This window comes from Geotrypetes seraphini, chromosome 5 (assembly GCF_902459505.1).
Source record: "Geotrypetes seraphini chromosome 5, aGeoSer1.1, whole genome shotgun sequence".
In the NCBI taxonomy this organism is placed as follows: domain Eukaryota; kingdom Metazoa; phylum Chordata; class Amphibia; order Gymnophiona; family Dermophiidae; genus Geotrypetes; species Geotrypetes seraphini.
Window position 1 is genome coordinate 224,858,306 of NC_047088.1, and position 17,599 is coordinate 224,875,904.

A 17,599-nucleotide genomic window follows, 5' to 3' on the forward strand; every position below is an offset into this window, starting at 1 on the left:
TGGTGGTCCAGCGGTGAGCCAGAAGAAATGCGATCCCTCCTATGTCCTGTCTGGGCCGGCTCCACACCAGTCCATCTCTCTCCTGCCTCCCACAACTGAAAAGGCCTACCTTGCACAACCTAGTGGTCCAGCGGTGAACCAGGGCAGAGGCTCTTGCATGCTGACAGTGGCTGACCCGGAAGCCTTCTCTCTGACGTCAGAGTTGATATCAGAGGGAAGACCTGTGGGTCAGCCACATGCAGCGTGTAAGAGCATTGGACATGAGATGGGCATGAATTCGGGACACAGAAGGAGGGAGGGAATAGAAAGGGAGAATTGTTGGGCAGAGAAGGTACACATGGGGAAAGGAAGAAAGAGGAAAATTAGGCATAGAGAGGACTGAAGTAGAGATGGTAAGCAGTGGTGAAAAATGCTGCACATGATCCAGGGGATGAGAGCGGGAGAAATGTTGGATGTGGTGGTAGAGTGGGATCTCTCTCTTTCTCTCTCTTTTTCCACTCCCTTTGCAGCAAGGGAGGGAATGAGAGACAGACAGATGGACAGTGAGAGTGAGAGGGGGACAGAGACAGATGTTGGTTGGGGAAGGGAATGAGGTCTGGAGGAAGAGAATTTTGCAGGAGGCAGAAAGAAATATTGAATGCAACAGTCAGAAGGAAGTGCAACCAGAGACTCAAGAAATCACCAGACAACAAAGGTAGGAAAAATGATTTTATTTTCAATCTAGTGATCGAAATATGTCAAGTTTTGAGAATTTATATCTGCTGTCTACATTTTGCACTATATTTGTTACTTAGGTGACATTGCATAAAGTCATCGGCCTTGACCTCTTTGGAAAAAAAAAGAATATAAATGATATTTAACATTTTCTCTGCGTATAGTGTGCTTTGTGTTTTTTAAAATTTTGTGTTTACCATTATGTATTAATAAGATTATTTTGTATGTATATGAAAAATGAATGGAAAAAACTGCATTATAATTAGTTGATATTTGTTAGGACTTAAGGGGTACTTCGCTTGAAGAATTTGAGAAACACTGCTTAGAGGTCTCCTAGAAAGAGAGCATCATCCTGGTGAAGTAGGAAATAATCCTGTAGCTAGGACCTGCCCAACAGGGGATGCAATATCCTCTTGCACTGAGGATGTGTCTCCAGGGGCTTCTGCCCAGGAGGGAAGGGTTAGGACAGCTGATGTAGTTAGTGATTCAATCATTAGGTATGTAGATAGCTGGGTGGTTAGTGGTGTGAGGATCGCATGGTCACTTGCCTGCCTGATGCAAAGGTGGCGGACCTCACGCATCACTTAGATAGGAGGAGCCATCTGCCTTGGTACATGTGGGAGTTCTGGAAAGCAATGTTACTTACCGTAACAGTTGTTATCCAGGGACAGCAGGCAGCTATTCTCACTAATGGGTGACGTGATCCAACGGTGTAGACGCCTCACAAGCATTTTTGCTTGAAGAAACTCGAAATTTCGAGTTGCCCGCACCGTGCATGCGCGAGTGCCTTCCTGCCCAGACCAGGGCGCGTCTCCTCAGTTCAGATAGCTAGCAGAGAAGCCAACCCAGGGGAGGTGGGTGGGACATGAGAATAGCTGCCTGCTGCCCCTGGATAACAACTGTTACGGTAAGTAACATTGCTTTATCCTAGGACAAGCAGGCAGGTATTCTCACTAATGGGTGACTTCCAAGCTAACCACAATGGGATGGTGGGAGAGTTGGCAACTTAGGAGAATAAATTTTGTAATACTGTTGGCCAAACTGTCCATCCCGTCTGGAGAAGGTATCCAGACAATAATGAGAAGTGAAGGTGTGAACCGAGGACCAAGTGGCAGCCTTAAAAATCTCCTCAATTGGGGTCGATCTGAGGAAGGCTACAGAGGCTGCCATTGCTCTGACCTTATGGGCTGTGACTTTACTGGGAAGGGGTAATCCAGCCTGGGCATAGCAGAAGGAGATACAAACCGCCATCCAGTTGGAGATGGTACGCTTAGAGATGGGACGTCCCAACTTGTTCGGATCAAAGGAGATGAAAAGTTGAGGAGCAGTTCTGTGTGGCTTGGTGCGTTCCAGGTAGAAAGCCAAGGCACGTTTACAGTCCAGAGTATGAAGAGCTGATTCTCCAGGTTGAGAATGAGGCTTTGGAAAAAACAGGAAGAACAATGGATTGATTTAGATGAAATTCTGAGACCACTTTGGGGAGGAATTTTGGATGAGTTTGAAGGACCACCTTGTCATGGTGGAACACTGTGAAAGGTGGATCCGCAACCAATGCTTGAAGCTCACTGACTCGGCGGGCCTAAGTGAGGCCAATGAGAAACACCACTTTCCAAGTGAGATACTTCATATGAGCCTTGTGAAGAGGTTCAAATGGAGGTTTCATAAGCTGAGAAAGAACCACATTGGAGGTCCCAAACCACTGGAGGCGGTTTGAGGGGAGAACTGACATGGAAGAGTCCTTTCATGAATCTGGAAACCACCGGGTGAGCAGAGAAAGGTTTCCCTTGGAGAGGCTGATGGAAAGCAGCAATTGCACTAAGATGGACTCGTATCGATGTAGACTTGAGACCAGAATGAGAAAGGTGCAAAAGATAATCCAAAACTGAAGACAAGGAGGAGTGTTGTGGCTCATGATGATGAGAAAAACACCAAGCAGAAAATCTAGTCCTCTTTTGGTGGTAGCATTGTTTAGTAGCGGGCTTCCTTGAAGCTTCCAGGACATCTCTCACAGGTTGAGAAAACTGGAGGGGGGTCACGTTGAGAGGAACCAAGCTGTCAGGTTGTAGAGACTGCAGGTTGGGATGAAGTAGAGATCCCTGATGCTGTGTAAGCAGCGATGGAAACACTGGTAGAGGGAAGGGCTCCCTGCTGCTGAATTGAAGTAGAAGGGAGTACCAAGGTTGTCTGGGCCACTGTGGGGCGATCAGGATCATGGTGGCATGATCTGACTTGAGTTTGACTAGAGTCTTCTGGATGAGAGGAAATGGAGGAAATGCATATAGAAAGAGATTCATCCAATCTAGGATAAAAGCATCTGCCTCGAGGCGGTGAGGAGTGTAGATCCTGGAGCAGAACTGAGGCAGTTTGAAGTTGTGGGGGGCTGCAAAGAGGTCGATCTGAGGAGTTCCCCACTGAGAAAAGATGTGATGGAGGGGCGTTGAGTGGAGGGTCCACTCGTGCGGTTGCAGCAGGCGACTCAAGTTGTCCACCAAGGCATTGTCCGCCCCCTGAATGTATACAGCTTTGAGGAAGGTGTTGTGGCGAAACGCCCAATCCCAAACTTTCAGAGCTTCCTGGCAGAGGGAGGCCGATCCCGTGCCCCCCTGCTTGTTGACATAATACATGGCGATTTGGTTGTCCATGCGGATGAGGACCACCTTGTCCTGAAGAAGGTGCTGGAAAGCGTTGAGGGCATTGAAAATCGCTCTGAGTTCCAGGAGATTGATGTGATGCTGGGGTTCCGTGCTGGTCCAATAACCCTGAGTGCGGAGACCGTCCAGATGAGTCCCCCAGGCATAAGTGGATGAGTCGGTCGTGAGGACTTTCTGGTGGGGGGGCGTTTGGAACAACAAATCTCTGGATAGATTGGAGGATAGCATCCACCAGCGAAGAGACTGTTGCAGAGCAGGAGTGACCTGGATGTGTTCAGACAGAGGGTCGGATATCTGTGTCCACTGAGATGCCAGGGTCCACTGGGGAATCATGAGGTGAAGTCTGGCAAAGGGAGTCACATGAACTGTAGAGGCCATGTGGCCCAGGAGTACCATCATGTGTCTCGCCGAGATGGACGGGCGAGAGGACACCAAGTGGCAAAGATGGAGGAGAGTTTCGAGACGTTCGGGGGGGGGGGGGGGGAAGGGGGAACGCTCTGAGTTGGGTCGTATCCAGAACAGCTCCAATGAAGGGAAGAGTCTGGGAAGGTTGTAGATGGAATTTTGGGAAATTTATCTCGAACCCCAGATGTTGTAGTAGCCAAATCGTCTTCTGGGTAACGAGGACGACTCCCTGAGACATGGAATCCTTGATGAGCCAGTTGTCCAGGTAGAGGAACACCTGGAGGCCGTGGTTCCTGAGCGCTGTGGCCACCACTACCAGGCACTTGGTGAAGACTCTGGGTGACGAGGCTAGGCCGAAGGGGAGCACTCGGTATTGAAGATGAAGATGTCCCACCTTGAATCTGAGTTATTGACGTGAGGCCGGATGAATGGGAATGTGAGTGTAGGCCTCCTTGAGATCCAGAGAGCATAACCAGTCGTTCTGCTCGAGGAGAGGATACAGGGATGCCAGGGTTAACATGCAAAACATTTCTTTGACCAGAAACTTGTTGAGGGCCCTGAGATCCTAAATGGGGCGCAGATCACCTGTCTTCTTCGGCACAAGGAAGTACCGGGAGTAAAAACCCTTGTTCTGTTGGGCCAAAGGGACTGGCTCGACAGCCCCCAGCTATACTAGGGCCTGAGCTTCCTGAAGAAAAAGGGTGGTCTGGATCAAGTTGGAAGGATACTCTCTTGGAGGATGTTCCGGGGGAACTTGATGGAATTGCAGGGAGTATCCCACCCTGACGATGGAGAGGACCCAGAGGTCGGAGGTAATCGTCGTCCATCGATGATGAAAGTGTTGGAGACGACCTCCAATCGGTGGTAAACTTGAAAACGGTAGAACGACAGAGGTTATGCCCTCTTTGAGACAGTCAAAAGGGCTGAGGAGCCTTAGGGACAGCAGACGAATGTGGCTTCTGCTGTTGCTTTTGAGGATATGGTCTCTTGACAGACTGACGGATGGGCGGGGCCTGTTTAGGTGGGTAACGCCGCTGGTAGATTAACGGTGGGCGTGATGGACGAGGAGGAGCAGGCTTGGGCTTTGGACACAGGATGGACTGGAAAGACTTTTTGTGGTCCGAGAGCTTCTTGGTAGCCACCTCGATGGATTCGTCGAAGAGGTCGGTACCAGCGCATGGCACGTTGGCAAGCCTGTCCTGGAGATTGGGGTCCATGTCGATGGTCCTAAGCCATGCCAGTCGGCGCATGGCCACCGCGCATGCCGTGGCCCGAGCCGAGAGCTCGAAGGCATCGTAGGAGGACTGCATCAATTGGAGCCGGAGTTGGGACAACGAGGCCAGGACCTCCTGGTACTCGAACTGTGCTCTGGGGTCCAGATAGGGCATGAACTTCTGGAGTACAGACAGGAAGAACTCAAAGTATGTAATGAATTGGAAGTTGTAATTCAGAACTCTGGAAGTCATCATGGAGTTATGATAAATTCTCCTGACAAATCGGTCCATGGTCTTACCCTCCCTACCAGGTGGAACGGCGGCGTAGACCTGGGAGGGGTGAGACCACTTCAGAGAAGACACCACCAGTAGGGATTGATGGAAGCCATCGAACCCTTTGTGGTGCACCGTGTGGTACCTGGCATCCAATTTTCCCGGCACAGCGGGGATGGAGTAAGGTGTTTCGAGGCAAAACACAAAAGTCTGGTCCAGCAGCTTGTGTAAGGGAAGCTTGAGGGATTCAGCCGGAGGTTGAGGAAGATGCATAGTTTCTAGGTATTCCTTCGAAAATTTAGACCCCCGTGTCCAGGTATATATCCAAACCAGTTGCCATCTGCCGGAGGAACGAGGAGAAGGACAACTGATCAGCCAGTGCGGGGCCTCGAGAAGGACTCGAGGATGTCGAGGCCTCTGGATCCAATGAGGACGGGGACCATGGAGGTGATAACGATCCCGATCCCAGGGTGTCCTCGAGCTCCGGCATCGGAGGAGGTGAAGTAACCAGTGGTGAATACTCGAGGAAAGGCTGCTTCCGATGAGGCGAGGCGTGCCTAGAAGAGTGTCTCGATGAATGCCTCGAACGATGGTGCGAGCTGTGCCTGGAGGTCGGCCTCGATGGGCGAGGTGAGCGGATCTTCGCTGAGGCCCCCAGATAGTGGATGTGGCTGGAAGCGGTTGATCGAAGCAGTGCTTGTTGGCTGTGCTCGCCCGAGGGACTCGTAGAGACTCTGCTCCTTGCATCGAGTGGATCGGTTCCAACGGAGGCATGGGCAAAGACTCTGCTCCTTGCATCGAGTGAATCGGTTCCAACGGAGGCATGGGCAAAGACTCTGCTCCTTGCATCGAGTGAATCGGTTCCAACGGAGGCATGGACAAAGACTCTGCTCCTTGCGATGCATGCATCGATGCCAGACCATACACTCGCAGAGACTCTGCTCCCTGTTGAGAGTGTGTGTATCGCTGAGGCACCGGAGGTGGCTCGACCTCGCGGAAGGCCTCCGCATACCCAGGCTGGATTTAGGAGAGAAGCTTGGGCCCTATGGTGGTAAAGAGCTCAATGAATTGCTTCTCTAATAAGGTCTGGAACGAGGCCGGCAAGGTCAGACCTGCATCTGCAATGGGACCGCCTGCACGGGCCTCGCGTTCTTTGGGGGTATTGTGTGAGTGCTTGGGCTTAGAAGCCTTGGGCACTTTTAGCACTACCGGTGAAATAGGATGCTGTGCTACCCGATCTGAAGAGACTGAGGAAGGCATCGCAGCAGGCGCTGGAGTCGGGGCCGGCACGAACGAGGAGGGCTTGATGAGACTCAGCGCCATAGAGGTGGAAGGCTGAGGTGCAGCGGATGAAGTCGAAGGTGAGGGGCCTTTCGATGAAGACTGCTCCGTCAAGGACTCCATGCTGAACAGCGACTCCCACAAGATGCACCGCCGCTTGAAAGCACATGCGGTGAGTGTGGAGCAAGGCCGGCATGATTTCAGGAGGTGTTGAGGCCCGAGACACCGAATACAGCGTCGATGAGGGTCCGTTAGAGAAATCGCACACTGGCACTTGGCACACTTTTTAAAACCGGTGATAGGCCGGAAAGGCTCCGCCGCGAGATCAAAGCCGTGGGGCTGCGGACACGTGGCCTGCCCGGTCGAACGGATGGAAGAAATTGTTTATTTTTTTGAAAACAATAAAGAACAATGAAAATCAGCGATTAAGATCAAAATTAACCAAAACCGCGGACTTTAGAAGGCACAAGTGAAAAAACTTCACACAGAGAGTCGAAGAACTGAGGAGATGCGCCCTGGTCTGGGCGGGAAGGCACTCACGCATGCGCGGTGCGGGTGACTCGAAACTTCGAGTTTCTTCAAGCAAAAATGCTTGTGAGGCGTCCGCATCGGGGCTCCATTGGATCACGTCACCCATTAGTGAGAATACCTGCCTGCTTGTCCTGGGATAAGGCAAATTAGGCTCTTAGGTAGAAAGCTGAAATCTAGATCCTCCAGGTTAGTATTTTCAGAAGTGCTCCCAGTTCCACATGCAGGACCCAAGAGACAGGCCGAGCTCCAAAGTATCAATGTGTGGTTGAGACGATAGTGCAGGGATGAGGGATTTAGATTTGTTAGGAACTGGGCAACCTTCTGGGAAAGGGGAGCTTGTTCAGAAAGGATGGATTCCACCTTAACAGGGATGGAACCAGGCTGCTGATGCTAACGTTAAAAAAGGAGATAGAGCAGCTTTTAAACTGAGATGCAAGGGAAAGCCGACAGTTGCCCAGGAGCAGATGGTTTAGTGTGAGGTATCCTTGAAGGATACTATTGAAACAGGATATTTAGGGAGTCTCAGTAGAGAGGTGAAAGAAAGCCAGGAAGGTTTAAGAGGAAACCCAGACAAAAAATGGGAAGAATAATAATTACCATGTGGGTGATACGTGGAGTGATATAAAATAGAGAATTACACAGGGAAAAAAATCTGTCACTGTCATTACCCCGTCACCGGACCACCGTCCCCTTCACCGCCCCGTCCGTCCCCTTCACCGCCCCGTCACCGCAGCATCCACCCTTCCCTCTCACTACCTCACTGCTCTTCAGTGGCCCGAGAATCTCCCTCCCTCCCCCTTACCTTCGCAGCGCGTCCCTTCCTTCCTGCACAGTTTTAGATTTTGAGGGATCAGTGCAATTAATCACTGCTTAAAATGAAAAGGAAGAAAAAATAGAAAAGGAAAACAATTCTCCTCCTCCTTTCCCTGCCCCAGAACGATTCTGACCAATCGGTAACAGAGGAGGAGTATATTCTTTCTCTTTCCCCCTCCCCCACAGAGAAAGATATAGGGGAAGAGGGTCGTATCGCATCCAGCAAATAAGTTCCACTTTCACAAAATCTATCTCCCTCCCTCCCCATTACCTTCACAGCGCTTTCATTAAAAAAAAACTTACTGAAGCCAGCGAAATCTGCCTGCCTGGTTGCATGCCTGGGTGATTTTGTATTAGAGAATGACACGATGGCAGTTACCCGTGGCTAGCCACAGGTAGCTGCGGGTAACCCGCCGAAACGGTGGAGGGGGGGGAAGTGCTCATTGCGGGCACGAGGACAAGGCCATCCACGCCCCGAGGAGCAGAGAATGGCCTTGTCCCCGCAGTTAAGGGGGGAAGGCGCACAGTCACCGATCGCGCGTGGCCCCCTCCCTCCCTCCCTACAACCAAATCTATCTCCCTCCCTCTTACCTTCATGGCGCTTTCGTAAAAAACTTACTGAAGCCGGCGAAGCTTGCCTGCAGTCGCGTGTTTGTGGGCGGAAGCTTCTCATCTGACGCAACTTCTCATACTTCTTCTCCCTCGATGGCTCCGTACTATTTCAGGGCAGCAGTCGCACAAGTCAGGGGCGCGGAGGTCAGGTGTGAACTTTCCGCGTTCCCTCCTGGCCCCATGATGTTTTCTGAATGGCTGCCGGCAGTTCTCGCGAGTCTCGCAAAAACAGCTGCCGGCCATTCAAAAAGCGGCATGGGCCCAAGCGAGAGCGCAGAAAGCTTAGTCCTGACCTCCGCGCTCCTGACTCATGCGTCTGCCTGAAATAGTACGGAGCTGTCGAGAAGAAAGAATTTTAAAAGGTATGGGGTTAAAAAAAAAAAAAGGTACAGCCACCAGGCTGCTTGAAAAAGGGACTGTGGCGGTGGCGGGTGAGGTGTGTTTTAAAAAGGTGGTCCTGCGGGGGTTGTTGTGCAACTGTATGGGGTGGGGTACAAATTGTGTATCTTCACTTCATAAGATGCATCGAGATTTCCACCCACTTTTGAGTGGAAAAAAAGTGTCTTATGTAGCGAAAAATATGGTATATAGGGGCATCAACACTTCCCTTTTTTTCCTGATTATTCCTCTTTCTTTCTATTAAAATTAAAAGGAAAAAGCTAAGCAAACTAGCCAAAAAGGGAAATAATTCTCTTCAGAGAGAATCTAAGAGCAATAATCACCAAAGAAGTTACTTAAACAAAACAAAACGCCCAAATAAGTTTACATGGTTTCCACAAGCTATCCAACATTGCCCACTGATCAAGATTAAATAAACATCTACAATTGTGAAGGGTCAAAGAAAACAAAATAAGCTTCTCAAAGCTGAATTACACATTTACATGGACATCTCATACACTACTTAGAACCTAAGCAAGATACTTCTTGCCACGTCTCTTTCGTTAAGGAAAAATTATGTTCTTACCTGTTAATTTTCTTTCCTTTAGACACAGCAGATGAATCCAGAGACCAATGGGATAGCCCACATCTACCAGCAGGCGGAGATAGAGAAACTGATTGACAGGTGGTCCTACTGGCTGGCCCTTCTCCTGTAACATCAGTATAGCTCCTTGCCCAAGCATCCGTAACCATCAATAGGCATAACATGTAAAAAACTTCTTTCCCATAACAAATCACAAAAGGCAACAATACAAAACACAACCTTAAACAATAAGAAACTCGGAAAGCTGCAAAAGAAAAAACAGACAATATCCAGAAAGGGTGGGGCTCTGGATTCATCTGCTGTGTCTAAAGGAAAGAAAATTAACAGGTAAGAACATAATTTTTCCTTCCTTAGCAACAGCAGCAGATGAATCCAGAGACCAATGGGATGTAGCAAAGCAATCCTCAATTTGGGTGGGAAGCAAACGCCGCCTCCGCAACAACTGAAGCACGCAATGCACCCACTGCACGTGCCCCTATATCCCCCCGGTAAAGCTAAGATAAAGCACTCTCGGAAGACCAAGCAGTCCAAGCCCCGCCACGGACAAAACAAAAAAGACAACCTCTGGACCGAGTCCAAGAAGTAACCAGAGCTCAGTCGGAATTTACATGAAGATCTTTCGCCAACGGCTATCCTGCCATCAAGCAAGCATAAATAATGTCCTCGTGAACCCATCGAGCGATGGAGGCTTTGGAATCTGTGAATAATACAAAAAAAAAAAAGCAATCTAAACAACGAAAAGGTGTTAGAACCCTAGCCCGTGGAGAACGCTAAGCACATGCAAAAAATGCAGTGAAAAGCATGGTCCCCCATTTCTCCCCCCCAGGTAGAAGGAAGGAAAAGTGAGAATGCCCTAAAAGCACGGATGACACCTCCCGAGAAGAACACGAGGTACCGACCGAACTGACGCTCCAGAGTGCGAAAATTAGAAATAGGGATCCTTGCCGAAACAAGGCCTGCAACTCGGAAACCGCCGAGCAGAAGCCACGGTCACAAGAAACCACGTGCGGAACGGCACAGCTTCTTAGCATCCCAAAAGACAAGGAAGAAATAAATCCCTCGGTAAACTGCGAAGAAGTACCTTAAGACTACACTCTGAACAGTGCGTACTATAAGGCGTACAAATATACCGTACTCCGTGTAGGAACAGAACTACATGAAGCTGAGAAGCCAGCGAAGAGCAAGATAACAAGCCCAGGTAACAAGACAAGAATGGCCCTTGAAGCTGAAGGGAAATGAATGTCAATCCCTTGGCAATACACTAGTGCCAAAAAGAAACCCAGGAAGGGAGCAACTGGAGAGAATCACCCCAGAAAGGAAAAACCTCCAAAAGGAAGCAGAAGGCACAGGGGAATACCAGAATAAGAGAAGAAACAACATGCCAGCGCATAACCCCTACACTTCAGACGAGACATGTCAAAAAGTGAGGTCGTAATACCAAAGTAGCACAAATAAGCATGGTGATTGGACTCTAGGTAAGCAAACCGGAGACACCAGGAAACTCAACAGTTCGGTGGTTGACATACTCATCAGATTCGCCCAGTAAAAAAGGGGCGCAGCCTATCCCGAGAGTCTACCAATACTGCGCCCAGAAAGCGAGCGTGAGATGGCCAAGCCAAGTCAGCATTAGCTATGGGGAACTCTGAAAAAAGAAAAAACCAGAGGCGAGAAAGACGCCACGCTGCTACCCCCTCGGACTCCCACTCCTTGTGTCCGCCGAAGAAACTAGGAAGCATAAAATCATGAGACAAGGCCAGGAGGTCTAGTTCCAGGAGATCTCATTTCCATACTGGAACGCCTGAGCTAAACTCACAAGATCCAGAATGTAGAAGATCTCTCTATGAACAACATTCACACATGCTAGAGCGCACACAGTGCAGAACACCATCACATACAATAAATGAGCCATGCTCAGATTGCATGGAGAGAAGTGAATAGAAACTCATTTCCGGACCCGGACAGTGAGCTGTCAACTGAAGAGGCAGATGAGGGTCCACCCATGAAAGTAGAACCAAGACGACACATGCCAACTGAGTATATCCCCTACTGCCCAGGCTGCAGAGAAATACCACCATCACAATACTGACTGAAAAGAGCTGCAGCGGCACACTGGAAAAATGGTCTGAAGCTCCAGAAAGGTAGCATGACCATGCTCCAGAGCAGAAAACTAAAAAAGTACTGAATAGCCTCTCAAGACCAGACTGGAGGATCTGAGGATGGCAGGCACGAAGCCCCCCAAACCCGTCAGCTCGGAAAGGTTGGCGACCAGGAGCCAGTCCAGCAAAGACCGAGGCATGCACCTAAAAAGAAAAATCCCACTGATCCACCAAATCACACTGAGCAAGCTTGAGAAGCATACCAAATAACGGGAGCCCCGAGATACCGGGAACCACCGTAATAAAAGCGACCGCTGGAGCAGTAAAACGGGAAAGCAAGCCGAAGGCCCCAGAAGAGTCAGGAACATGGATCCCAGAACCTGTACCGAAACCCTACCCTTGGCAGGGGGACCGAAGAAGAAGCAAACCTGAGACTGGGACCCATCACCCTAGTCCATGGGAAGAAACACCTTTCGCTCCTATTAAACAAAAACAACACCCTGAGAAATCCATAAATATCACAGGAGATGGGAGCGCTGCGTAAGTTCGCCGATTCATGGCCAAAGAACTGAGGAACAGAAACCACCCGTTTCGTAACAGTCAAAGGGCCGGCCAGAAGACGTCAGAAACAAGCAGTCCATCCAGAAGGAAGTAGGCAAATCGCCTGGCAGGGCCACAACGGCACCATTGCCCCTAATTGCGAAGAGGTTTGGAAAGCCTAGGGGAGCGAAGTGCCATGTGCCAAAACCAAAAGCACTGCTCCAAGAGAGGTGACCAAAGTGACCCATAGGAAACTAACACCAGTCAGACCAAGTCCCCCCCTTTTTTTTTTTTTTTCGGGCACTATGAAGAAAAAGGAAGGGCAACCCCTAGCTCTAGAAGAGCAGAAATCCCTGACCGAAGTTCCAGGAACCCGGGAAGGGGATCCCGCATCAGCGTCATCTGAGGACACACAATACCACAGCGACCCCAAGCTGAAATGGGAGAAAATAATGCAAAATAATGCAAACCAGTAGAAAGAAAAACCCAAAGATCCGCAATCTGATATTACCGGATCTCTCTTTCCGTGAGCAGTCGAAAGAGCAGGCAGGGGAAGCAAAGACCCCATGCAAGTGAAGTAGTGGACAGGAAACGAGCAGGAGGGGAATCACAAGTCCTGAAGAGAAGGAAGAAACACCTCCTGAGAACATACTATGCAACATAAGAATGAGTAGGACAAATCCACAGCAGCCCGTGCAATCGGAACATCGCATGTCAGCTACTCCAAAATACGACAGCTCTCAAAGGAAAAATTTCGTATATAGTCTTGAAAGTCAAATTCATGTTACATTGCAAGGTTCATGCACAAATGTAAAATAGGTCAAAGCGGCCCAGGGAAAGCCAAAGAGCGGACACCCCAGCCTAAGACCCTGGAATGCTAGCAATAGACAGGAAACCGATAAGAGCCCCATGCCCCCAGAACTGCTCCAAATGTGCAGGTCTAAAGCGCAACAGGAATGGCCCCAATATGCATGGAACATCCCAACCTATACACTCTCACCCTTAGGAGACCCCAAGCTAGATTAGGAGAGACCCGAGTGAAGCACTGGGAACTCACCTGCGAGCTGCCAAAATTGTCCCAGGAATCGCCTGCCGGTAACCCATTACGGAGGCCAGCTGAAACAGGGTGGGAAGTACAGAGCAGATATCCCTTCTAAGGGCCTGCAGAGATTCCCCCCCGGAAAGAGTGCTATCACAGCAGATCAAACAACCCGGGAGACCCCCACACATAGCGCCTGTATCCCAGGAAGGCCAAAAACTGTTAGCACTACCGACGCATCCCCCTCCGAGGGCACAGAAAGCTGCGGCAGAGGACAATACCAGCTAGTTAAAAAAGCAAGGCTCCGAACACTGGGACGCCCCCACCAGCGCAGGAGCGCGATCCTCTTGCTCGCCGTAAGACCGTGACTCCCAGCCCACGGTAAAACAACTAAGCAGCCGTATAAGCGAACTCAGCCGCGGCCACCCGAACTCATGGCCCCTCCGTGGATAACACCATCCACGCTGCAGCGAACTCGGCAGTGCCAGAGATCAAGCAGGTGCCTGAAGCGCCGGCCCCCTGCATCCGTGTGGAGAACACAGGGAGGCTGCAGAAGGCGCAGAGAAAAGAAGCTGCCGAACAGACTCCAAGAAATCCACGGCGCCAGCGTCGGAGAACAAGCACGAGCTGCCTGCTCGCAGACAGGTACTGTATTCACAAACAGCGACCGTCTTGGCGATGCGAACACAGCCGCGACGCCCGCCGTGCAAAGGGCAGCCCCAGGAACAGGCCGCAAGCGTTAGCACTCTCCCGCCCACGCAGCCGAAAAAGCTTGCGCTCCCGCGCGCGGGAAAGCTCAAATTCAAATAACCATGCTCAAAACCCCAAGCTGGAGCCCTGTACAGAAACATCCACACATTCCAAATTTAATTTCCACATACTGCAAATTGTCCAACAAAGCTAAGCAGTTGAGAAAGAAATTATCACTGCAGGGAACCATGCGACCGCACTGCAGCCCGTTCTCAGAACAAAACCTAAAACCAACAACAAAAACCCTAAGGTCGAAGACAACCGCCAAAACAAATCACACAGCTCCCACACCACTAGAAAATACACAGCCCGCAGAAGCAACGTGAAAAAGGAATACTCACAACCAAGCTGACAGGGCGGGCAGACGCCGGTAGACACCGGTCTAGCACCCCTGAAAAGGCACAATCATAAACAGCAAGGGGGCTCTCTTTTTTTTTTTTTATAAGGGAAAGAAGAAAAATTAGAGACCCAGGTAGCCCTCTATCACAGGAGAGAGGGTGAGGCAGGGACAAGGGGGGGCCCAAGTGTAACCTCTAAAGCCGGCACCGTTCAGACGGACACCCCTGTCTCACTGAAGAGAAAATCTCAACAGGAGAAATAGCATTGCTAGCTCACTGAAGAGAAACCTCAACAGGAGAAACAGAATGGCAGTCCCACTGAAGAGAAATCTCAACAGGAGAAAACAACAAACCAGGTACAGCCAGAATTCAGGAGCTAGTTGAATAGCGACTTTCCCCTGCTGGGAGATAGAGCTTACTGATGTTACAGGAGAAGGGCCAGCCAATAGGACCACCTGTCAATCAGTTTCTCTATCTCCACCTGCTGGTAGATGTGGGCTATCCCATTGGTCTCTGGATTCATCTGCTGCTGTTGCTAAGGAAAGAAAATTAACAGGTAAGAACATAATTTTTCCTTAACGAAAGAGACGTGGCAAGAAGTATCTTGCTTAGGTTCTAAGTAGTGTATGAGATGTCCATGTAAATGTGTAATTCAGCTTTGAGAAGCTTATTTTGTTTTCTTTGACCCTTCACAATTGTAGGTGTTTATTTAATGTTGATCAGTGGGCAATGTTGGATAGCTTGTGGAAACCATGTAAACTTATTTGGGCGTTTTGTTTTGTTTAAGTAACTTCTTTGGTGATTATTGCTCTTAGATTCTTTCTGAAGAGGATTATTTCCCTTTTTGGCTAGTTTGCTTAGCTTTTTCCTTTTAATTTTAATAGAAAGAAAGAGGAATAATCAGGAAAAAAAGGGAAGTGTTGATGCCATGTCTCTTTCGTTAATGAGGTTTTTTCACAAATATCTGGTTAAATGAAGATTTCTCCCTAGAAATACAGTCCTAAGAAACAAATTATGTTGTAATATAGACTCTATTTTAGATTAAAACAAAAAACCCCCAATAATGTTATAACCAGTTCCTAAGATTCCAGTACAGCAATTACATCCAGTAAAGTTCCATCTCTCCAGGACATCTTTCCTTACTTAGCAATCAATAAACAGTAAATACTGTATTATTCAAAGGTGGCACAACACCTCACTATGGAATCTATAAAATAAGATTTAGGGCAGGGGTAGGGAACTCCGGTCCTCGAGAGCCGAAATCCAGTCGGGTTTTCAGGATTTCCCCAATGAATATGCATGAGATCTATTTGCATGCACTGCTTTCAATGCATATTCATTGAGGAAATCCTGAAAACCCGACTGGAATATGACTCTCTAGGACCGGAGTTCCCTACCCCTGATTTAGGGGAAACAGCCAGTACTTGAGGAAAATTTAACTTCTAAACATTTAAATGCCTTGTGACACTGAATATTTTCAATTTTCTTTTCAATAACTTTCTTCCTGAGTACCAGAGCAGACTGGACAGTTTTAAGATCTTTCACCACCTGTCCAAACCACTTACTTTTGTAAAAACTGCCCAAGACCAATCCTCCTTGGCCTGAGATTTAGCCATCAATTGGGAAGAAAACATTTGATGGAAGTGAGCAAACCTTGTGTACAAACCTCGTATAAATGCCACTGACAACCAAATATCATTCATAGTAATCTCTTCAGGTTTCACTAAGGGCAGCACAGTAGCTGTCAGCCTTTCAACTCTCCTCTCCAAACTCTCTTTCAGGCTCCAATTGAGTTTGTTCCCAGTGGGGAAGGAAAATCAGTCCCACTGAGGATCTGGGCCCACAGACTTTTGGAAGCAGACTACTCTAATCTTTAGTTCTCTACCTCTATCTGCTGGCAGAAGGACATAATCTACTTGCCTGGATTGGTCTGACATGGACAAGGAAATATTGGCTGAGTAAGGAACAAGCAATAACACCTTTTTTTTAAATTACTAGATAAAAGAGAAAGGGGAAATATCATATGGATAGCTATTGCAACCTTCATGCAACTTTACTGTTTCCTGTAAGAGGGGAAATCCCATAAAGAGGGGAGGGGAGAGAGAGATACTTCAGCATGAATTTGTCCTGCCAAATTTAGGCAGTTTGCATGGAATATCATTTTAAATGGCTCCATCTCTGGCAGTGTTCAAGTTAAAAGCTCCTCTCGTCTTGGGTTATGCAGTCCCAACCTTATATGTCATATCTGTCTGTCCAAGTTAGATTGTAAGCTCTTCTGAGCAGGGACTGTCTATTAAATGTCAAAATATACAGTGCTGTATACGCCTTTCAGCGTTATAGAAATGATAAATAGAAATGATAAATAGAAATGGCTACATTTCAGGTCCCTAGTGGCAAAATTTAACACTTTTTGGCAACAAAATGGCTCATTATATAAAACACTTATTTTGACTAAATACGAGACAATGCAACAAAAACATGGAACTTTACTAGATCCTTTCATAGCATCAATATGTATTTTTATTCAAAATAGTTAAAAAAATATGTTATTCTCATTTGTGCGTATGGGAGAAACGGATCCTACAATTTGTAATTATGTGCCCAACAGTCTACACTAAAGCCCACCAATTTTGCTTATACAAGTATGATTAATGGAAACACAATCTGAATCAGAAGCTGTTAAGAAGTTTACCTAGGCATGTAATGAAATGGAACGAAATCAAACATATTTTAAGATAGAAATGCATGTTTAAAATCAAATGTAAAAATTAAACGCTTTAAAAGTACTTACGTTGTGTAACTTCCATCTCTGGTAAATAGAAAAACCTTTCATTGCAAGCGTTGCCTTCACAGCAGCAGAAAAACACATCAGGACTATCTTTTTTTTCTATGCAATCATTTCTGCAACAAAGTGCAATGAAAATAGAATTAGTTTTTCTGTTTTGTCATTACTAATACTAAAATGGCTATCTTACACAAACATACTTACACAGTCTTCTTGACAACACAATCTTAAAACACAATTTCCTATTAAACTATGCTTACTTATCTTGATGTCTTTGGATAACACTATACAGTTACAGATACCAGCCAACACTCATTTTGGTGACTCAAATGTTAGACCTATTTCTGGGTATAATTCACCTGCTGATTCTAAAAATGGCACCAGTTTTCTCCTATCAGCTCTAGTTTTTGAGATACAGAACACGTGCCATATACCACTCTTCACTCTGCTCACCCATTAAGATTCCAACAATAGTCTGCCATCATTTGTACATCGAATCTTCCTTGGTATTTGATTTCCATTGTTTTTATGGCTTGGTGAAATCTTTCACCTTGCTCTTCACGTAAGTCACCAAG

General features: G+C 47.9%; 1 protein-coding gene across 1 annotated transcript in view; it reads right to left on the reverse strand.

The window, feature by feature from the left end:
- The window catches only part of ACVR2A (activin A receptor type 2A), a 162,069-nt gene that overhangs the window by 72,004 nt on the left and 72,466 nt on the right, over nucleotides 1-17,599 (reverse strand). Inside the window, exon 3 of the mRNA XM_033945599.1 lies at nucleotides 17,031-17,140. Coding sequence (XP_033801490.1) covers nucleotides 17,031-17,140 — 110 coding nt within the window. The remainder of the gene's footprint in view (nucleotides 1-17,030; nucleotides 17,141-17,599) is intronic.